Raw genomic sequence first — 23,453 nt, forward strand, 5'->3', positions numbered from 1 at the left:
AGACTAAAGATTAGCATAATTGTATTTTTCGTGTCCATTTAATAATATATATTCTAAACAAAGTGCTTAAAGGTAAACAGAAGTTATAAATGGAATTCACTCTGGACTCAGCATTTCATTAGTTTTAGAACTATCAACAAACGGACAAACCTAAATTTGGGATTCAAAAAGGAATTGTGTGGTGGTCTTCTGAGTCATCCTTAATTTGAGAAGACTATTATTTCGGCCCACTACTTAATATTTGTCTTACTTAGAGATATAGAGTCAAGGGAAAGAGTAGTAAAAGTTAAAGTCATTCTTAAATCCATGAATTTTAGATGTGAGGGACTAGATAAGCAAAATGGGTGCATTAAATCCTCATATTAAGCGAGAGATGGTCCAAATTTTTGGTCACTGCAACAAAAATCTCCTTAAATATTAACTTTACTTTTGTTCAAGGATTCATTGTATTCAGTACATCATGTGGTATGGATGCATCACATAATGAAATAAGCACATAAACTACCATGAAACGTCATTACATAAAATAAAAAATAGAAACTATCTTGTATGGATTGGTCAATTATAATATAATCCGATATGTGGAGAAGTACATCTATTGTAACATTCTAAAGCAACCTTCAGTTTTTTCTAGAGGACTCCATTTTAACTACCCGCCCCCTTTTCTTGTCCATCTGCCACGAAAACCACCTTTTTACCTTTTACAATGCCGGTCGAGTCTGACCAGCTAACGCCATCTTAAAAGGACTCGAGGTAGGCTAAGCTGGCATGTCCATGGCTGACCTGGCGCATGTTGTTAGCAAGGGTCAGGGCAACCTTCAATTTTTTCTAGAGGACTCCATTTTTAACTACCTGCTCCCTTCATCTCCATCTGCCACCAAAACCACTTTTTTACCTTTTACAATGTCGGTCGAGTCTGACCAGCTAGCGCTATCTCAAAAGGACTCGGGGTAGGCTAAGTCAGCATGTCCATTGCCAAGCTGACGCATGTTAGCTTCCGTCAGGCTAATCAGTCCTTCCCGCATAAGCGAAGGAGATTTAAATAAGAAAACTCGCATTAATAGTCTCTCTCTCTCTCGCATAAACGAAGGAGAAATAAACCAAACAACTCGCCTTGATAGTCAATCTCTCTCGCATAAGCAAAGGAGATTTAAACCAAACAATTCGCCTTAATAGTCTCTCTCTCTCTCTCTCAGTCCCGCCCGCATAAGCGAAGGAGATTTAAACCAAACAACTCGCCTTAATAGTCAATCTCTCTCATAATCCTACATCCTCTAAATAGAGTATCTACTGTTGCTAGAAGAAACTTGCATAGTTTCTTTCTTGGTTTCTTTAATGGGTCCTAATTATGAGAAAAGAACTACTTCCCTCTAACACCCCGTAACCTCTTGTTTGTAGATTCCCTTCATATAAACTTCGAAGCAAAAATTTCCTCTGTTTACACTATCGTCTGTAGTAGAAATACCCCTCTGGCAAGGAGTGTCACTCCGTCGGTTAAATCAAATGCAAGTGCTCGTTGATGAGCCCGACGCATCGGCATCTCGAGCACACAACAAGCTCGAGCTAATAGTGTTGGCCTGAAACTGGCCAACAAGGTCGAGAATGCGGCCCAGCCACGGCCTGTGCCTTGAGTAGCCTCACTCACTCTACGCCATCTCCTTTTTGCAAATCCTCTGAGCATGATCACAGAATAGAAGGAAACCGTCTGAAATGTGACTAGCATGGGATCAGACCTTTATTCAAATTTCACACCTGAAATGTGGAAAAAGAATACACCATCTAAGACATTCAAGGTCCAAGGCTGTTCCATCTCTTCCCACTAGATACTTCTTCGACACTATTACACCCACAAAATAACTCCATTGTTATTGTTATTACGTCCATCATCATCATCATTTAACTAAACGCGAGAAAGGACAATATTCTTAATTATTCAAAGAGAAAGGCATTCATACCAACTCTTGGTCTGAACCTAATATATAGTATAGGAAATGATACAGTACAGATAATTGCAACCACTATAGGAAGATCATAAAACGAGGTGAATAAGATGGGGAATATTAAATGGAAGTCAAGAGGAGTACTAAAAACATAACGTTAACATTCAGAAGTAATTGTCACTAAATATCAAAAAGGGGATTAAAATTTCACTTACTAGAATTGATACGAAGGAAAATGCTACCAGACGTCTTAGACTAGCATGATTTCGACACCAGAAGAAATTCTTGGCAAAAGCAGTAGGTCCTCGATTAGTTTTCTTCTCGCGCGAAGTGATTGAGTCTTCGCAGAAACATAAAGCACCACCTTCTGCATGCCCATAGTGTTCTTCAATAAAACTTCAAGAAACATAAGCTCGTTGGCATGCCCTTCAAATCCTCGAATCTCAACAAACTTGAGGTGATAATGGATGCATTGAGAAATCATTTTTACTTCTTGGGTTTCTTTTCTTACCTGGACAAAATCAGAAAATAGTTTATTTAAATGACTCTGCTTTCTTTTCCTTTCCGTGTTCTTGATGTGTATTTTTAGGAGAAAGAACATAAACACACAGATCTTTCACCTTTTCAATTTCTATATGAAGCGATTCTACATTAGGAAATATCTTGAGAAAGTATGGCACTGCGTTAATATATTTTCTTGAAAGGCATCTTTGTAGCGTCAAACATCTGACTTTGCAAAATTGAATAGGACCACTTGCTCCTCCTAGTAAGGCAAGAGACATTGAGAGGACCTTGAAGGCCAAAAGAAATAACATACAAAACAAATAGAACGATAGTCAGAGTTATTCTTACAATGCAAAATATTATAGATTGGCATCGTACAAAGAACTAGGTGCTTGAATGGCTAAAGTGTTACTAACAAGAATCATCACAATTTGAACACATAATTGTTTTAAAATCTCCCCAAAACCAACTTAGAATGTAAAATGTGGATTGTTAGACTTATCCCAATCACTTCTCTTTGATGCAGAAATCCAAATTGAGATACAAACGTCTAGTGGTAAGTGATAACAACTAAGTTCTATGAAATTGTAAAGAAAATGAAAACTTTACCTCAATTGATATAGACAAGAATGTAAGAGTTTCGGCGTTATGAAGCATCCTTCGAAATGTCAGCATCTTCTCCACATAATTGTCTTCTTCAGACAACTTAATTTCAGTTTCAGCCTTAACCGTTACAGAGATGCTCCCAAGATAAAATTGAGACAGAATACCTTCACAACAGAATGATAAAAGATTTGGAGCATATATTTGGATGTTAAATCCATCCAAAGTACTGCTTGGGAGGTAGTTATTATTTCTTATAACCAAGTGCTTAAGAATATGAGAAGAAATATTGAATTTATATTTACCAAAACCACCCCCAATTATGCTCAATGTTTCCAAATCAGGGCAACTTGAAATAATCCTGCTCATATCTTCACTTACAATCCTCAAATTCTCAAGAACTAGGGTTTTAAGCCGAGGTAAACTCATTAAACTAGGAAAATAGAGAATACAGGAACGGTTATTAATGTTCAAGAACTTCAACTCCAAAATGGTCAACGAATTGGAAATGAAGAGGGACTCGGGCAACGAAGGAAGATGATCATCACTGAAATGAACATAAATCTCTTTCACATTCTTTTCTAAAGCAGCAAGAATCCATCGATTTGTATACTTATTAAAATTGCAGGAGAGGCGAAAACTTCGAAGATTAGGGCATTCATGGAGAATAAACACCTTCTCTATGAATTTTTCAAAGGGTTCTTGGGTATCATCACCTTTGAAGCTCAGGAAGGGTAGGGATTTCCAGAAGATTGTCCATGATTTAGCCAAAACACAGGTTTGAACTGCAATTTTGGTGTCAACACAAGAGAATATCTGATGAAGAATACCTTCAGGTAAACCGCTAAGCCTATCAACCTTACTCTCCATCTGAAGATTCCACAATTTTCTTCAAATTGAACTAGAATATTTTGGTGTTACCTTCACCAATTTATATAGCAACAGTTACCTGTTGGTCACACCGCCGTTGTACTGAGTCGGGAACTTTCCTAGGAGCTTTTATTCAAACAACAAATTTACAAGTAAGTGTAAGAAATCTTAGATTGTTTGCTGGAGTTAAAATGAAGTTATAAGTTAAATATGCGAAGAATCAAACCAATTAAATTTACAAAGAGTAAGTGTTAGTAACAAATTTTCAAAATTCTTATTACTTGGATTTGAAAACAACCTAAAACAGAGAGTGGTAGACACACCGATTAAAAGTTGATTTTACAATCCTATGATTTAAATCTTATCTTTCAGAACTTGATCTCAATTCCATTTGAGGGGAATCACACGATTTCTTACTAAATCTTTGGTGGTATCAAAAAGATTTCCGATCTTAATCCTACGAGTCACATACAACTGTGATGAAGCTCTAATTCATTCATAGATAGGAAAAATCATTCACTATGCAATTAGTGATTCGACAAAGTAATATGAAATCCTGACAAACGTGAAGGGTCTAAAGATCTTTTCTCTGTGAAACATAGTCTTAAATCTTAACCAGTAATCATGTTAGAGTGAGACAGAGAGATATGGAGAAAGGGAGAGACCTGATATGCTGAATTCTGGTGATGGTGGGTGTGATCAAAGGCGAGGGAGTTGATTGAGAACTCTGCCGCAAAGAAACAATTTTGTGAGATTGGAAAACCGAAAACCTAGGTTAATAGAATTAAGAGTGAAGGGGGGTAAAACCCAACTTCGCAATCCTTATATACGGAAAAGTTACTTCATTTACGAACATATTTAGATTTCAACATTTTATGATTTGTTTAAAAAGACGACCAGTGATTCGAAGTACAAAAATGTATGGAATTTGGTATAACTTCTTCATTTACTACAATTAATACGGTACAAAAACTAGGCATACGGATACCATATTAAGAGTAAGATAGCCAAGTGGTGATACTATTTTCCAATAACTGAGTATCTAACTGAATACACGACGATTATGGTACATTTAATAACTTTGTAAGGACTGGATTCTTCTTTGAAAGACACTAAACACTTATTTTTTTATTCTAAAGAAATTAGGACCAAAATGATGAAGACAATGTCTCAACTCTTACCAAAAAATGAGCTCCTCAAATACCTCCACCATCTGATAACTTGCTAATGATTTAGAACTCAAAGATTCTGAGCTTCTTCTTTTCTAGTTCTTGGGTTGGACAAGTAATCTAAAAGAGTGAAATACCAACAAATCAACAGTTACTGTAAGTTGTGAGTTAAAAAGATCAAAAGAACATCATATTTAATTAGTATTGAAATTTAATTAGCAATATCCTAAATGAATCAGCTTAGGTCTGGAAGTGGGGGCAAAGATAAAGGAGATACCTGATACGAGGCTGGCATGCAGTGGGTGTGATTGGTAGTAGAAAATCCACCAAAAAAGAAACAGATTGGGCATATTTTACATTAGATAAATGTGTTAACAAGAAAGAATATTGTAAGGCAAACCATCATGGTCTTATGTTTTGGGGATATAGGCCAATGATGCAATGATAATCACATTAGACAATCAAGTGCTCAGACATAAAATCAGAAGTAACAAACAGAATTCAAACAACATTAAAGCTATTGATTTCAACACTATCAGCGGACAAAATCTTTAACTTTCTAGTTACATAGTGAAACAAATCAGAATTATAAAGGGTGCATACTAGCAATTACATTTAGAGTAATAACATACCGATAATCACTTAAGAATTTTTAGACTAGCTTGATAGTGACACCTGAAGAAGTTGGCAAAATTAGTAGCTCCTCAATAAATTTCATTAGCTTTATCTTCGTACCAGATGATAAATCGTTGGCAGAAACATAAAGCACCATCTTTTCCAAGACCATTGCGTTCTTCAGCAAACTCCCTAGAAACATTAGCTCATTGAGACGTCCTTCAAATCCTCTAACCTCAACAAACTTCAGGTGATAATGCATATGTTCAAACATCGCCCCAGCTTCTTGAACTTGTTTTTTCGCTGAATGAATCATTACCTACATGAAACCAAAATAATTAGTTTGAATCGTAGAGCTTTTTTCTTCTCTCTTTCTGATAGGCTACAACTACATTCTGAATATCACTTTTTTTTCCTCCCGTAAATGCATCAAAATAGTGTAAAGTGCTAGCATGCTTGATGACTACCTTATCCCACAGTGGATACTCTTGTTGTGGGTCTGAGAAACATAAGCAATCTTCCTGATAATGATCAGAAGAAAGTTAGGAAAAGATATCAAATATTGGAGTTTTCTTTAGGAGAAGAGACATAAACATACAAATCTATCACCTTTTCAATTTCTACATGAAGTGATTCAATATTAGGAGAGACTTTGAAAAAGTATTCTACAACATCGAAATATTTTCTTGAAAGGCATGTTTGCAGCTTCAAATATTTGAGATTGAAAAATTGAGCGGTCTCACTTTCTATTTGGCCGAGAGATCTCGAGACAACCTGAGAGACAAAAGAAGAATAAAAGAAGAAAACAAATAGATTAATTGACAAAAGATCATTCTTCAAATGCAAGTATAAATTCACATCATATGACAATTTAGGCCCTCAGACGTCTCTGGTAAAAAATCGTGATCCAAACTCGTAGTTAATGTTTTAAGACACGTTTTTCCGCCCCAATGTGGTTTACTTTGACGATGTCAGGCAATGCCTCAAGGCTCAACGGTGTAGCTTCAATTTCATATATTTTAGTGTGGTATTCTACAAATTAATAGTATTTTATTTTGTTAATAGTATACTTTATTGATTTTGTACTATAAAAGAGTAGATTTTCGATAATAATGCCAAAAGATATTGATGCTTTTTCATTAATAGTCACCTGTCCCTTAAAAGGACAACAAGAGTTGTTACTTCACTTACTTGTCACATTCTTACTCTACAGTTTCACTTTGTAATAAGATAAACAAGAGTAAATACGAGCGACTGATGTTGATATGCACCCCCTCCCCCCTCTACTGCATAAAGGTGTAAGTTAAAATACGAAACACCTATATTTTACCTCGAGAAGTGTGCAACCAAGCACGGCACCAATAAAATATTCGCAACCCAATTCATCCAAGCAACATACAATGTAAATATTAGATACTTATATACATATCACTATATTATCCAATTGCACAAATACTAATTGGGCATATGTCTAATGGACCTGGCAATTGATAATAAGCAGGTTCTACAAAACATATATATATATATATATATATATATATATATATATATATATACATCTGAAGCTATTTGTGGAAGAGAGGTTTACCTCAATTGACTTATCCAATAACGTTAGAGTTTCAGCATTTTGAAGCCCCCTTAGAAATGTCATCATTCGTTCCTTAGGATCGTCTTCTTCATCTTCATCTTCTTCGTCTTCTTCATCTTCTTCATACCACTTGATTTCAATTTCAGCCTTACTTAATGAGGAAAGGTTCTCTATAGAAAATGCAGACAAGATGCCTTGACAACTAAACCATAAAACATTTGGAGCATTTATTTTGATGTTATATCCATTTACATAACTATTCTGAAAGTTATTACAATTTCTTATAACCAAATGCTTAAGACTTTCAGAAGAAATAGAATAACTATCTTCACCGAAGTCGCCCCCAATTAAACTCAATGATTCCAAAACAGGGCAACTTGAAATGCAATTGTTCATATCATCATTTAGAATCCAAAAATTTTCAAGAACCAGAGTTTTAAGCCGAGGCAAATTCACTAAATCAGGTACCTTAAGATTATCAGGGGGGTCATAAATTCCCATGAACTTCAACTCCAAAATGGTCAACGAATTCGAATTAAAGAGCAATTCAGGCAAGGAATCTGGATGACTATCATCTAAATGAACATAAATTTCTTCAACATTCTTTTTCAGTGCAGCAAGGATCCATTCATCAACATAATCATAGGATTCACAGGAAAGACGGAAACTTTGAAGATTAGGGTTTTCATGGAGGATGAGTACCTTATCAATAAACTTTTGAAAAGTTTCAGACATATTATCACCATGAAAGTTGAGAAAGGGGATAGATTTCCAAAAGTTTTTCCATGATTTAGACAAAATACAAGTTTGAACAGCAAGTTTGGTGTCAATGGAAGAGAATATGAGATGAAGAATACCTTGAGGTAAACCACTAAGCCTGTCAACGTTCTTCATCTCCTTCGAACTTGAGATTGTCTACTTCAATTGAAATTGGAAGTTGAATTTTTAGGTTTTCAGTTGCAAGTTCATCTTCCCCCCTTGGGGAAAATGTTATACAGTGGCTGTTGGTAGCTCTGCCACTTTTCCCGGGTCAATCAACTAAAGTCTTATTAACTATTACAATTGTGCAGCACATTTTCGCATTTGTGGACCTTCTGTACACTAACCGAAAACTTTACGATCGTTACCATCAGTCTGTATTAACAAAAAGAATTAAATTTCTCCACCACTCTTTGGTGCAGTGGTTGTACACTCCCTCTTAAATCTATGAAGTTTTAGGATCGAGTCTCTCCGTCATAAATAAAGCAAAGGTAGGAATATTTAGACTTTCAGGTCCACTACTACAGCCCTATAGTTTTTAGGATCCAAGACTTTCGAAGTCCAATCTCAAGAAAAAAAAAAAAAAGTTTAGGAATACCACATCGAAAGGGTAACAAGAAATTCTACATGACAGACTTAAGAACATAGTTTTGGTGTTATAGGTGGAGATTATGGATGGTTGGAGAAAAAAATAATTTCGTGCTTTCCTGAGTTATTGTTTACTGTAACTTAAATCTACTAAATTTCAGTTAAGAGGAACTAAGCGAACCCATGGAGTGCATGAAGTCCTCATATTGAGGAATGGATCTTCCGATTTTTTGCATTATAATATCAAAAAATTTAATGTGTACAATTTTCTTTTAAGATTCATTACACTCAAAATAAAAGTATAACACATAAATGTCATAGTAAATCATATGATACAGTAGATAAAAGTGAAACAACATCATGGATCTTATATAAGTGAACAGTGAGGGTCATAATGCCATAGTGACAATTAGTTGGGCAAGCCTGTCCTGTATCGAACAAGCTAGAGATATGCCAAGTTGGCCTCATAGGTTTGAGAGCTATCGGCTGGCTAATATCCAAGTCGGGTGACGCTTACGTATTAGCTATATGATGACCTGCCTAAACTGGGGAGATTTGACGGAACCACAAGCTAACTAAGCCAGGAAAGCCTCTCTCCCTCTTCTTGATGTCCCCAACTAAGCTTCTATAATAGAAACTTGCACAGATTCTTTGTCGGGTTTCTTTAATGGCTCCTCCACACCTTCACCTAAAACCATTCCAAACACACAAATGACAAATCCAACCATGAGAAAAGATTATCTTCTCTCTAACTCCCCTATAACCTCTTGTAGGTACATTTCCTTTGTACAACACCCCTGAGCAAAATCCCTTCTTTTTTCGATCTTCTTTCTGTCAGCCATCAGGAGAGAATCCCATCTGCTAACAGCCACCCTTTTAAGTGGTAGTGCTCCTAAACAAGTCCGGTGAACCAACATGCCAAGCCAGCCACCCTATTACAGGCTTGGGTAGGCTTTGGTACATTACTCCACTGCCTTTCTACAAACTCTCTCCACAAAGTAAACATAACAAAACGAACAATCAGATATATGACTAGCACTAAGTCGAACCTCTTCAACTTTCGGACTTGAAATTCGAAAAGGAAAACACCATCTACAACATTCCATGCCCAAGGATGTCCCATCCCTTCTCACTAAACTACTTTGAAAAGATCAACTTATTTCAAACCCAACAAGTAAAGATCAACTTATTTCAGCCACAAATTAGCAGCAAATGAAGAGTAATTCACACTCAATGTGCATATAATAATATTCACCAATCAGTCCTCATCGGATGTGGAGGGTTTTTTTAACAACCTGCTCAAGAATATCAAGAAATAGCAGAGGCTGCAAAAGGGCACAAATCTGGCCAAAGAGTCAGACTAGAGAACATAATAACAAGTCCACCATTATTCATCAAACTAAACACCAAAAAAAAAGAACAATATTTCTTACACTTCAAAAACAAATAAAAACATACCAACTCTTGGTCTAAGGCCAACTTATTTTCGGGGAAATAAAACAGTATAGATAATTGTAGTTTTTAAAAGAAGATTCAAAACAAGGTGGATAAGATGGATGATGAGAAATAGAAGTCAAGAAGGGGACCCCAAAACACAAAAATAATCTTCAGAAGTTTTCATCAGTAAATCGGAGAAGGGAATGAAAATGTCACCGACAGAAATTCATATGAAGGTAAACTCTATCCGACACGAAGAGGCCATCTGAAACGTTAGTAGCTTTTGGCGAAAATTACTTATCACGTGAGGAGTAGTATCTCGGCAGTCCCAATTAATCACAATAACCACTTTGTTCAAGACTAAGGCCTTCTTCAAGAGAAAATCAAGAAATTCAGCTCGTTATAACGTCCTTCAACTCCTACAATTGTGATAACTTTGAGGCGATGCAGCATGAATGGGCTCGACACCACTTCTCGAAGATTTTGATTCACTGAATCCGACCCTAACTGAACAATGTAGCGAATGATTGTCATAAACAAAATATTAGCATCTGAAACTGTTCATAAAGTTGTAAAAAAAAAAATTAACAACAATACTGAGTTGGTGTTACTTACTAAATTATTGCGATACATTGGACGATCTAAAGGATCCTGCAAAATGAGCAAAGTTTAGTGTTTAAAGAAGGCAATGACTATATTCATTTTGAGAGAGTCAAGAATTGTAGTAGGCAAGCTGTAAATAAACTAACAAAAAGCATGGGTAGAGAAAAAACCAAGAGTTTTATTTATTACCGTATGGATTCGCACGAAAAGTGTTTCTATATTAGGAGCTATCTTCAACAAGTATGTCACTGCAAATAAGCATGGTCTTGAAAAAGAAGTCTTCACCGCTAATCTTTCAAGGTCATTGAGTCGAAGACGACGATTTTGTACTAAATGAGGAGCTGCTGACAGAACCTTAGTGCAAAAAAGAGGAAAATAGTAAGATCTTCATTTACGAAACTATGTACTAAGTATATACAGTTAACTTGGTTTAGATAAAAAAGAAAAGATCCATACCACAACAACCATGGGCTCTAGAACTAAATCCATCGCATTTTGAAGTCCTTGCAACAAATTCATTATAAAATAGGCATAGCAATTTTTGACGACTCTAGGAAGATATGAGTGCATTACTTCATTCATCAGAGGAGTAAGACGTGAGACTCTTCTTACCGCTCCTACACAATCCTTGATATCAACATAAGCATGTTCAAGAGAAGAAAGGCTCTCCAAAGCAAAATTGTGCCACATGTAACCTCTGCAGGAGAAGGATTTGAGATTCGGAGCATATAATTTAAGACACCCGATTCTGCTATCACCCAATAAAAGTTTATAGTCCTTCAAAACGAATAACTTAAGTGATAGAGAAGACATACTACTGGCATCCACAACACAATTCTCTATGATTAATGACTCCACAACTTGACAGCTTGAAACTAGCTCACTAAACAATTTCCCATCTCTAGTTGAAAGCAAATTAAGCCTTAGATACTCGAGCTTCGGTAAATCAACTGCGTCAGGTAGGGAAATGACCGACTCCTCCCTACTACCCAAGTTCAAGTCCATCGTCTTCAATTACTTACAGGTAAAGACACAGGGATGGAGCTCAAAGGTATGATGCCCCTTAACAGAAAGATGAATAACTAGCTCTTGTAAGTTGAATTCCAAAGCCATACAGATCCATGCATTAATATGATTTTTAATATCAGAGGCATGCTCATGGTTGTCATTCCAATTAAGATGAAATCTTTCTATATCACAGTAACGTAACATGAGCACCTTGCTAACAAATTGCACAAAGGCATCACCACCACATTCAGTTTCCGAACTGAACTCATTTATGTCAAGCTTAAGAATAGGGAGTCGTTTCCAAAGATGCATCCATCTTTTTGACAAAATGCAGGTTTGGACTGCATTTTTTATGCCAATACAAGAGAGAATATGATGAGTGATGGGATCAGATAACTTGCTTAGTCTATCCTCGCCCGATCAAACAGGTGAGTCTCTTCTGTCCATGGAGTTTTTGTTGCAAAAATCTGATTTAATGAATAAGTGTTAGTAATCTTAGATTGATTGTTGGTGTTAAATAGAAGTCAGAACTCAACTACACGATCAATAAAGAACAGATTTTAAAGTTCACATTACATAAATATCTATACAATCAAATTCTGAAGATGAAGTAAACCAAGAAGGAATGTATGTCAAATCTTACAATTTAAACCGATCTTTCGCAATTTGATATCAATCTCGTTTAAGGGTGAATCTTATGATGTTTGTTGTATCTAAAATATCCTTTTTAGAGGATTCAACTTCCAGCATTGTTAAGCCTAACTAGATTTGAATTGAAGATATACATTAAAGGTCTAGGATATTTGGAAAATAAATAAGGTATTATGCTTGAAAACTTGCTACTTGGATTGTTGGCAAGGTTATCAATTTTTTTGGTGCTTTTGACTTGTCGAATGTAAATTACTAAATGTCATAGAAGTTCATCAGACACACGAAAAATCAATTCATAATCCAATAAACATTGCCAAGTAATATTTTGAAATCCTCACAAAAGGTGAAGGGCTTAAAAATTGTTTATCTAGAAATTATAATCTTAATCATTAATCATGTTAGCTTGAGAGAGGGAGAGAGAAAGACCTGAGATGCAGAATTTTGGTGATAATAGTGAACCCCGAGGCCAGAAAGTTGATTGAGAGCTCTGCCGCAAAAGAACAATTTTGCACGGGTAAAAAAATCTGAAACCTTAGTTTATAGAATTAAGATTGAAGGAGAGCAAAACCCTAGTTAACAATCCCCTTAAATACGGCAAAGATCGTCATTAGTCAGAATGTAATAACATTCCAACTTTTTATGATTTGGTTAAAAATTCAGTCAATGATAAAACATATATGAAATTTGGTTTAATTTGTCATTAATACAATAATATCGATCCAAGAACTTTGACACATAGAAAACCATATAAACACCATCATAGCCAAGTGGTAATATTCCCACATAACCAACTCGTATATTATAGCGCAAGAAATCTAGCATACATTTTGCTAACTTTAAGAGGATCAAGGGTTCAGTCCAAGAATAAGTGTTGGAATTTAATTTTATTGCCTAGTTAGCACATTTTCCCATCTTCATATTTTTAACAACATTAAAAATACCAAAGTGATGAAGAGAATGTATTGACTCTTACCGAAGAAATGAGCCATTCCAAACTCAAAAACTCAACTTGTTGATGTGTATCTAGAACTCAAAGATAGTGAGCTTCTTTTTCCCAACCTCTTGGTTTTGCTAAGTAACGATCTGATGCAACAAACGCCTGACAATGTAAGTGTAAAATTAAAAGGTAAAAAAACAAAACTTAGTACAAAAATTGCAAGGGAGGTTAGATAAAATATCGCATTCAATCGTGTTAGAGGATTCTTATTGTAATAACTTAAAGGATGATTATGGGTCTGTATGGGAAGAGGGAGTTACCTCAAATGTGCGAGTCTGGTGGGTCAAGGGTGTCATTGATTATGTAGAGTTTGCTCTGGATGACTCCGAGACCTGACAACATTTTGCTACAATCACACATCTCTTGTATGACAATATGAATTGTAAAATTAAACAATAACATAGCCTCTCATCTAAAAAAGATGGCCGACAACGAATTAGCATATTTGAACTTTTGTGTGTCCATCTATAACCAATTGGCTTTTTTTAAAGAATGAATATATATATTCTATAACGAAGAGCTAAAAGATAAAAGCAAAAATGATATTAATCGAATTCACTCAACATTACAATCGTCGATTTCAGAACTATTAACAAAATGACAAGACCTTAAATAGGGAATGGATTGAGAAAGGAATCGTGTGGTTCTCTTCCGAGTCATGTTTAATTCGAGAATACTTTTATTTCTACCCACTACTCAACATTTGTCTCACATCGAGATATAAAGTTAAGAAAATTCATCCTTAAGTCCATGAAAATTAGAGGGATCGTCCAATAAATTGGTGGTTACGACAAAATCTTCCTAAAAATATTACTTAACTTTTTCAAAGATTCATTATAATCATTATGTCATATGATATAGATACATCACAGAATGATATAAGCACATAACTACCATGAAACATCATTACATAACATATAAAATAGAAATATCTTATAGAGGTTGGCCATTTATAATATAATCTGATATGCGGAGAGCTAGTACATCTAATGTTATATTCGAGGGCGAACTTCACTATTTTCAACAGGACCCCATTGTAACTACCTCCTCCTTTCTCTTCTCCATCCGCCACCAATGAAGAATGAAAAGGAAACCATATTTTTTTTAAATCTCAAACGCTCGAGGTAGGCTAGGCTGGCGAGGGCACACCCAAACTGAGGCATGTTGTTAGCATGGACCATGCTTGGAGTAAGGAGATTTTATGGTAACCACCACTTTAATATCCCTTTTGGGCTTTCTTTCTATCTCTCTCATCCCTAACATAACTTCTACATGCCATCACTCCTCAAATCTTGCATCCTATAAATAGAGTTTCTACATTCGTCAGAAAAAAACTTGCACAATTTCTTTCTGGGGTTTCTTTAAGGACTCCTCCCAAGCTACCACACTATTATGATGGGAAGCCTCTTTTCTCTAACTCCCTCATAACCTCTTGTTTGTAGATTCCCTCAGCGGGAACACTCCAAAGCATAAATTCCCTCTTTCTTCACTATCTTCAGAAGAAGAAAAACCCCTCTCGTTTCTCCTCTTAATCAATCGCTAGTGCCCATAAACAGGCCCGACACGTTGGCATGTTGAGCATGCGACAAGCTCCTACATAAGCCAACAAGGTGAACTATGCGGCCCAGCCATGGTTTGTGTCAAGCCTCGGACAGCCTGACTCACTTTACACCACCTCATTCTTGCAAACCCTCTCCAGACATAAACATAATAAAAGCAAGTCGTCTGAAATGTGATTAGCATGTGGTCAGACCCTTATTAAAATTTTAGATCTGAAGTGTGAAAAAGAAAACACCACCTAAGACATTCCAAGTCCAAGGTTGTCCGATCCCTTCTACGAGATAGTTCTTCGACGACATATGGTTATTTCTTTACACCATTTCACCCACAAAATAGCAACAAATGAAGAAAAAGTAATTCATACCTAATGCGCATAAAATAAAACCATCAACCAGTCCATATCGGATCTCAGTTTTACCCTTCACTCTTTCAAAATAATGGAAGTTTTCTAGTTTCAACACAACTTGCTCAAGAATTTTAAGAAAATGAGGAACAACAGAGATACAGAAAAGCATAAAGTTGGCGAACCAGCCCCCCTAAAGAGCATAAGTCCATCATCATTCATCAAACTAAGCATGGGAATAGATATTATATTTCATAACTCAAAGACAAAGAAAAGCATTCTAATTCTTGGTCTAAACTTAATTTATTTTCAGGGAAATGAGACAGCATATGTAATTGCAATTCGTATGGAAGATTACAAACAAGGTGAATAAGGTGGGGAATATCAAATAGAAATCAAGAGTACCCAAAACGTGAAGTTAATATTTAGAAGTATTTGTCACTAAATGTCGAAAAGGGGATGAATATTTCACTTACTGGAATTCCTAAAAAGGAAAGTGCTACCAGACGTTCTAGACTATCATGATTTTCACACCTGAAGAAGTTCTTGACGAAACATATAGCACCAACTTCTTCAACACCACGGCATTCTTTAGTAAAATTTCCAGAAACACAACGGCGTTCTTTACCTGGAGAAAATCATAAAACAGTTAATTAAAATGGCTCTGCTTTTCTTTCTCTGCCCATGTTGTTAAGTGCGTAAAAAAAAAATAAAGTGCTCATCTGCTTGATGCCTTGATGGTTATTACCTTATCCTTTTGATATGGGTATTCTAACTCTAGCATTGAGCAGCTTAGTTTGACTTCCTGGTATTATTAAAAAGAAAAATTAGATGAAGATATATCATATATTGATGTATACCATGGTGTATTTTTAGGAGAAAGAACACACACGTGGAGACTTGAAACTTGTTACCTTTTCAATTTCTCCATGAAGTGATTCCATTTTAGTGAAGATCTTGAATAAGAATGGTATTGCATCGAAATATTGTCTTGAAAGGCATGTTCGGAGCTTCAATTATCTGAGATTGCAAAACGGAATAGGTTCACTTCCTACTGAGCTGAGAGATCGTGAGATAACCTTGAAGACTAAATAAAAGAAGATAGAAAACCAATAGACAATAATCAGAGTTCATTCTTAAGATGCATAATAAAAGATTGACATCATACGACAACTAGGTGTTTGGATTACTAGACTATTGCTGAAAAGAATCATCATGACTCGAAAATGTGGTTCCTTTTTAAATCTCGCGAAAACAAGTTACTCAAGCAACATACAATGTAAACATCGGACAGTTAGGCATATCCAAATCACTTTACTTTGATATGGAGTCCAAATTGAGATATAGATACCAAGTGGTGAGTGATTTATTCTATTAATTCATAGGGAAAAGAAATAAAATTTACCTCAACTAACACTTATTCATTGGATAGACTCAGCAAGTTATCTGATCCCCTCATTCATCGTATTCTCTCTTGTATTGGCATAAAAATGCAGTCCAAACCTGCATTTTTTGTCAAAAAGATGAATGCATCTTTGAAGACGACTCCCTATTCTTAAGCTTGACATAAATGAATTCAGTTCGGAGACTGAATGTGGTTGTGATGCCTTCGTGCAACCATGAGCATGTCACGTTAGTGTGATATAGAAAGATTTCATCTTAATTGGAATGACAACCATGAGCATGCCTCTGATATTAAAAATCATATTAATGCATGGATCTGTATGGCTTTGGAATTCAACTTACAAGAGCTAGTTATTCATCTTTCTGTTAAGGGGCATCATACCTTTGAGCTCCATCCCTGTGTCTTTACCTGTAAGTCAGTGAAGACGATGGACTTGAACTTGGGTAGTAGGGAGGAGTCGGTCATTTCCCTACCTGACGCAGTTGATTTACCGAAGCTCGAGTATCTAAGGCTTTATTCGCTTTCAACTAGAGATGGGAAATTGTTTAGTGAGCTAGATTCAAGCTGTCAAGCTGTGGAGTCATTAATCATAGAGAATTGTGTTGTGGATGTCAGTAGTATATCTTCTCTATCACTTAAGTTATTCGTTTCGAAGGACTATAACCTTTTATTGGGTGATAGCAGAATCGGGTGTCTTAAATTATATGCTCAGAATCTCAAATCCTTCTCCTGCAGAGGTTACATGTGGCACAATTTTGCTTTGGAGAGCCTTTCTTCTCTTGAACATGCTTATGTTGATATCAAGGATTGTGTAGGAATGTTAAGAAGAGTCTCACGTCTTACTCCTCTGATGAATGAAGTAGTGCACTCATATCTTCCTAGAGTCGTCAAAAATTGCTTTACCTATTTTGTAATGAATTTATTGCAAGGACTTCAAAATGCGATGGATTTAGTTCTATTGCATGTGGTTCTCGTGGTATGGGTATATTACTATTTGCCTCTTTTGTGCATTAAGGTTATGTCAGCAACTCCTCATTTACTATAAAATCCGCGACTTTCACTGAATGACCTTGAAAGGTTAGCTATGAAGACGTCTTTTTCAAGAACCTACTTATTTGCAGTGACATACTGATAGGCCCATTAATAGGTCTATTCCCGCAAGTATACGGGGTCAAGTTATAGTATAATTTGTAAACCGGGAAATCGTCCCAAGGAATAGGTAGGTAACTTCGGATATTGACGACGAGTTTAGCCCAATAATCAAAATGTCAATAGCTAACTTAAACTAACACACACACACACACCCACTTCATAGATTTGATGATTGATATGTAAGAAATAAGAAAACGAATAAAACTAAATAAACTAATTAAGAGAGAGGTAAGAAGATATCTAAGGTTATAAAATCCACCGCATAATTTCACTTTATAAAACAAGCACTTAATTACTTAAATCTCTTTTGTATTTACTCGGGATCCAATATAATGAACTATTTGGATTCCGGATGATATTCTAGATAAAACAATTTATAATTACTAATTCTAATTGTCTTTCTTATAGATGGTTCGGATTGCTTAACTATTATTCATCATCTAAAAAGCATACTCCATCTAACAACTTAACGAAAGTATGAAATATCTAATTATGAGGCATGAGTAATAGAAAGAAAATCCAATCCATATAGATAAACAATCAATAGACATTAAAGCACATCAAAGGATTTAATTAATCAAGAACAAGTATTATAAAGATTCAAAATGGGTTTCATTCACAACCTTAAATTGCTAAATTAACTATGCATGGAATCTAGAGTAATATTCATTGACATTGTAAAATAAATGAAAATACTAAGAAATTAATGGAAAGAAATCACCAAGAATGTTCAAATTCCACATCCCCATGTATCTCCATTTTATCCAAGATTTGCTCCCTTTTTGCTCAAGAATTTTACTCCAAGAAATCCAAATAATAGCTATTTTATTGCACCCAAATAAGAAAAGAAAGAGAAGGAAGAAATTAGATGTAGAAAGAAGTTGGAAAGAAAAGATGAAAGGGGATAAAGATGATAGAAGAATATTGAAGAAAGAAGGAGATGACTATTAATGGAAGAATAATAATGGTAGAGAAGAAGTAGTAGTAGTGGTAGAGAAAGATAGAAAAATAATGGAAAAGATGGATTAGGTTGGGAAAATAGATAATAGGTTAGAGAAAGAAAAGTAGAGAAGAGAAGGTAAGGGAATAGAGAAGAAGGATATAGTAGTAGAGAAGAGAGAAAGAAAGAAGTAGGTAAGAGGGGATTGAAAAAGGAGAGGGAGATTGAGAGGGTTTGCAAGTCTAGGTTTTAATGGAGGAGAAAGGTGCTATTTATAGATGGGTTAGGGTTTTGGTTGGGTTAAATGGTAAAAAGAATTAAAAGGAAGGGTTACTTTTGGAATTTAATGGGTTAAAATCACAAAATAGGGTTTGGAATGGGACGTGTCGGCTGGATCAATTGGGTGAAACCCGGATGTTAAGGTGTGGGAGCAATTATGGTATCAAGTTGAGAGAGACACAGCAGCCGTCGGATGAAGGGAGCACGGGATCTGGAGGCTGCTAAGGTGACACGCGTCTGGGACTACGGGTTCTAACCTGCTTCGGGTGCACGGGATCTGGAAATATAGCTTGAATCTCGGAAACCGTTGGATCTGATTTGCGCGGAAGGTTGCGGCTGAGATTAAGACGTTGGCACGGGACCACTTAATTAAGCTGGGACGTATCGTACCGAATCATGCCTTAAGGGTCCGATTCGATGCGTAGCGGAAATACGGGAATGGGATACACCCGCCTCTGCAGCGCGCCACGTGTTCCTCGGTGTACCGCGTGCCAAATTTGTGCCCGACACTGTCCCGAGTATTGACCAAATATGCATCAAATGTTGACCTGACTTTGACCTTGCATTTTTCACTCATCCGGACTCCGAATTGACTTCCGTTTTCTCCTACGAACTCGTCTCGACCTCTAGTTTTCAACCACGCACTGACCTTGGCCAAATTACCAGATTGTCCTTGACTTCAAATGACCAAAATACCCTTCATGCATCTTTTCCTCGTTTTTAACCGTTTTTCACATCTAACTCCGCAAAAGACACCTAATCAAGAAAACCAACCATTTTATTATAATAAAGACTCGAAACCGACTAACTTGGCTAAATTAAACGACTTAGATGGGACATTTTCATGACCCATCACATACTTGTTGAAAATAGCTCCTAATATAGAAAACTTTTTGTGCGAATTCATATGGTAATAAATGGAACCCTTAGTCAAACGACTGAACAAATGAGAGTAGTATTGAAACAACCGAGTAGGAATCAGCAATGAAAGCTCCTAATAATGGCAGAAGAGTTGCTACACCAGACTAAAGTTAAGAGGTTCCCCGATGTTACGCAAAACTTTATCTCTTCGCAACTTCAAAACCTGATCAACATAAATATAATTAGTTTTATCCCACATCGCCAAAACAGTACATTATGTAAATTAAATTAGTCCTTGCCAGACCTATCACCAACTTTTGGCTGAAGTGGGTTACCGAGTTGGTTTTCACCCTTTAGATCTTGAGTTTGAGACATAGATATATGTATTACCCTTCCAAGAAAAAGTCAGGCTCAACAGACTCTGGCATGGTATCAGTGTACCAGAGCTAGTGTTTCATAGAGATGTATTTGAATTTTGTCACCTTAGCCCTTAGGGTTTGGTTAGAGGGCCTTTGGGCATTATAATTTTTAAAGTTAGTTTTAAAGGGAATTAGGCCAAATAGACCTTAACACTTGTGTACAAGTGAGTGAAATGAAGGTGCTTTGTTATGGATAGATGTATATATAAGAGATGTGAAATGAGGAAGTTTGTTTCAATTATTTTGATTAGGAGATTTGGTTTTGGGATGAATTTACAAGGAAACAAATACAAAAATGTGATTGAGAAAGTGGAGTGTATTAAGCCATTAAGGTAATGGTGGGAACATGGGTGGGTGGAGTTTCACTACTTCATTATTTATTTCTCTTCGTTTGAATACTTTAAAAGTAATCAACTTTCATTAACAGAGATGATTTTTTATGCAAATAATAAAAACAAAAATGAACACAAAATCAGGAACCCAGATAGTGATTTAACATGAGAAAGTGTTTCAATCTTCCACATGGTGAAAAACTATTAGTTGATTATTATGCAAGATGGGGATGACATCATGACAACCCTAAATGCATGATACATAGACAGAGAGAGATACCTGATATGGAGGAGGAGGAGGAGAGTGTTGGTAATGGTGGAGAGGGTAGAGGTTTGTTTCTGAAATGAGAAATGAGAGGCTTAAATAACCAAACGCCGACAAGGAGGACCGAAGGGAATGGTGATGGAAACCCTAAATCTACATTTCTCTGACAAATTAGGGAAGTGGATTTGTGAAGGATGAAGATTAAACACTAAAAAGTAAAAAAAAAAAAATACTATATCAAGGAGCGTCAAACCCTTGCCACCTTTGAGTATTCTACCATACTCTCACAATATGTCACCTATAAATGATCTTGGACTAATAGGAAACAATCTCTTTGTAATTTACATGTATCCTTTGAGTATTCCCTTGCATGTATTATTTAATCTCTTTCTAGTGTTACTTCCAATTGATTGACGAATTATTTTTTAAACTCTTTCGGTTTCATTGGTAATGAGGATTCGAAATATCAGACATTCAAGGTTCCACAACTAAAAGAAATATCAATTATTTGGGATCCTTTCTTTCTTCACGGAACGAATAGAGATAGTTAAACCGATTCTTGAAATATCTTTCGCGGGAAAAATGATATTAGAATCAAACTGATTCCCGAAATGCCTTTCATGGGAAAAATGATCTCGTGTGATCTTCTCTCTCTCTAGAAACGGTTATTGCTTTTTCTCATCTAAAACGACTTACAGATGGTCTGTGGCTTCCGTGAAGTAATTAATTTGGGATGAAGAACTAAAAGTGAATCAAACAGTAATATTATAAGAAAAATGTCGGTTGTCTTGAGATTCAAGGACGATTTAATCATTGCGGGACAAATTATGCAGGAAGTACGACCAATAAAGTGTACGGCAATGTAGAATAAATTTGCATTAGTAAATGTTTGGCAATATTGAGTTCGACTATCCAAATAACGCACACAATAGATTGTTGCACAATAGATTGTTGCGGAGAAGTTATTGTATTCGATTAACAACCTCAATCTGACAGTCTCAATAACTCTCCGTATCATCCATTAATTACTTAGGTATCTATATATATATATATATATATATATATATATATATGTAGTACTTGAGATCCTAGAGGTCACCAATTCGACTCATGAGGGAAATTTCGCTACTCTCTTGCAAAACATTTGTAGATATATTTCAAAAAAAAAAAAACTTTTTCACTTTCCGAATTCGATCAATTAGTCATACTGGCTCCTAATAGTACTATAATTTTTTGTCTCCTCCAAACATTCACCCATCCTTTAGTTTCTTCTTGTATTATTTCTCCCTTCCATCAACTCTCGTTTGAAAGAATTTATAGGGTTTTATCTTTCTTGCGAATTACGTTTTCTACGCACTTCTCATTTGGATTTGAAAATTTAAAAGTAGTTGAGATAATGGGGTACGAATCAATGTTGAACGAAATTGCTCATGTTTATTCGAATGATTTTGGAAAGAAAATGAGGGAAGAAGAGAGCGAGGAAGATATGAAGACGATAAGATCTTCCTGGAGAAATAGATACCCGGCAAAATGGGTCGCTAACACTGAGCCGTCTGGTAACCCTCTGATGGCGACTTGGAAGAATAGTACGGAGTATGTTTGGAGGAAAATTTTCGTTTTTTCACCATATGAAATATTATTCCCCAGATTTTTTTCTTGTTTCCCCAAAACATCGACCTTTCTATTATTCTTAAATTATTTTAATTTGTTTTCATTCCTCCATTTCATACATGTTTTCCGGCTACCATTTAGTTGTGTTTAAAAGCCCGGGCTGACCCGAGAACGGTCTGGTCCATACAGGCCCGACCCGCCATGTATGGAAAACGGGCCAGGTTGACCCAGGTTCATTCCTTGTCCCGGGTTGGGCCTATGTTTTGGGTCTGACAGGCCAGGCCCAGTCCGACCTGTCAAAACCCGCTTTTTTTTTTCCTTCTTTATTTCTTAAGATTCCATACATTAATGAGAAATTGAATAAGAATTTCTTCCAGAAAGATATTTCCAACAAAATCATTCCTAAAAGATTCTTTTCCATAAATTCTTTTCAAAAACATTTTCCTAAATTTATTAACTTTTATGTAAATTATCCTCTATTGATTATTTCTACAAGCACCTGAGGCCCAAAGTTGAGAGATCAACCAAATGAGCCCGGATTGCCCGAGCTTTAGAACGGAATAGAGCTATGTGACGTGGCCATACACCCAATTTCTAAGCACAAAATGTTAATTGTCAGAAGATCTGACAGTGTCTGAAGATACGCAATCATCATATATTATCTACCCTCTTGACGACCATGGCCACATGGCTATCATCAAGACCGGTGCCCTACCACCTCTTCATCTCAACCGAGCATCATGATAGATCAATCAAACTTATATAAGCATATCAAGTTTGCCCTAAAAGGGAGGAAGGTCTCATCCTGACATACATTGAACTTCAGAGTGATTTCTGAGTTTTTTGCAAGCTCAATTTCTTCGAATCGCACAAGGAAAGTTCATCATCTCATTGTCGATCTCCATCATCAAGAACATAACCGAGAATACGCCTTTTTGACATCATCAATCATGG

At 36.0% G+C, this 23,453-nt stretch overlaps 2 protein-coding genes across 2 annotated transcripts; both read right to left on the reverse strand.

Moving 5' to 3' along the window:
- Positions 1 to 2,042: 2,042 nt before the first annotated feature.
- LOC147548699 (F-box/FBD/LRR-repeat protein At5g56420-like) lies at positions 2,043 to 4,698 on the reverse strand. Its single transcript, XM_086668760.1, has 4 exons — positions 4,583 to 4,698; positions 3,054 to 4,036; positions 2,561 to 2,731; positions 2,043 to 2,451 (listed from the first exon to the last, which is right to left on the reverse strand). The coding sequence occupies exons 2-4, from the start codon at positions 3,915 to 3,917 to the stop codon at positions 2,191 to 2,193; spliced, it is 1,296 nt and encodes a 431-aa protein (XP_086524886.1). The 5' UTR covers positions 3,918 to 4,036; positions 4,583 to 4,698; the 3' UTR covers positions 2,043 to 2,190.
- An 888-nt stretch (positions 4,699 to 5,586) lies between these two features.
- LOC147548700 (putative F-box/FBD/LRR-repeat protein At4g03220) lies at positions 5,587 to 15,863 on the reverse strand. The gene is made up of 11 exons (XM_086668103.1): positions 15,712 to 15,863; positions 13,593 to 13,664; positions 13,309 to 13,418; positions 12,762 to 12,822; positions 11,133 to 12,151; positions 10,866 to 11,030; positions 10,671 to 10,724; positions 7,290 to 8,204; positions 6,311 to 6,475; positions 6,169 to 6,222; positions 5,587 to 6,020 (listed from the first exon to the last, which is right to left on the reverse strand). Exons 5-11 carry the CDS (start codon positions 11,679 to 11,681, stop codon positions 5,739 to 5,741), a joined length of 2,184 nt encoding a protein of 727 aa, XP_086524229.1. The 5' UTR covers positions 11,682 to 12,151; positions 12,762 to 12,822; positions 13,309 to 13,418; positions 13,593 to 13,664; positions 15,712 to 15,863; the 3' UTR covers positions 5,587 to 5,738.
- Positions 15,864 to 23,453: the final 7,590 nt, after the last annotated feature.

The sequence above is a fragment of the Eschscholzia californica genome, unplaced genomic scaffold, assembly GCF_041429995.1.
Source record: "Eschscholzia californica isolate CP2 unplaced genomic scaffold, dmEscCali1.0.p SCAF_3, whole genome shotgun sequence".
NCBI classification, from domain to species: domain Eukaryota; kingdom Viridiplantae; phylum Streptophyta; class Magnoliopsida; order Ranunculales; family Papaveraceae; genus Eschscholzia; species Eschscholzia californica.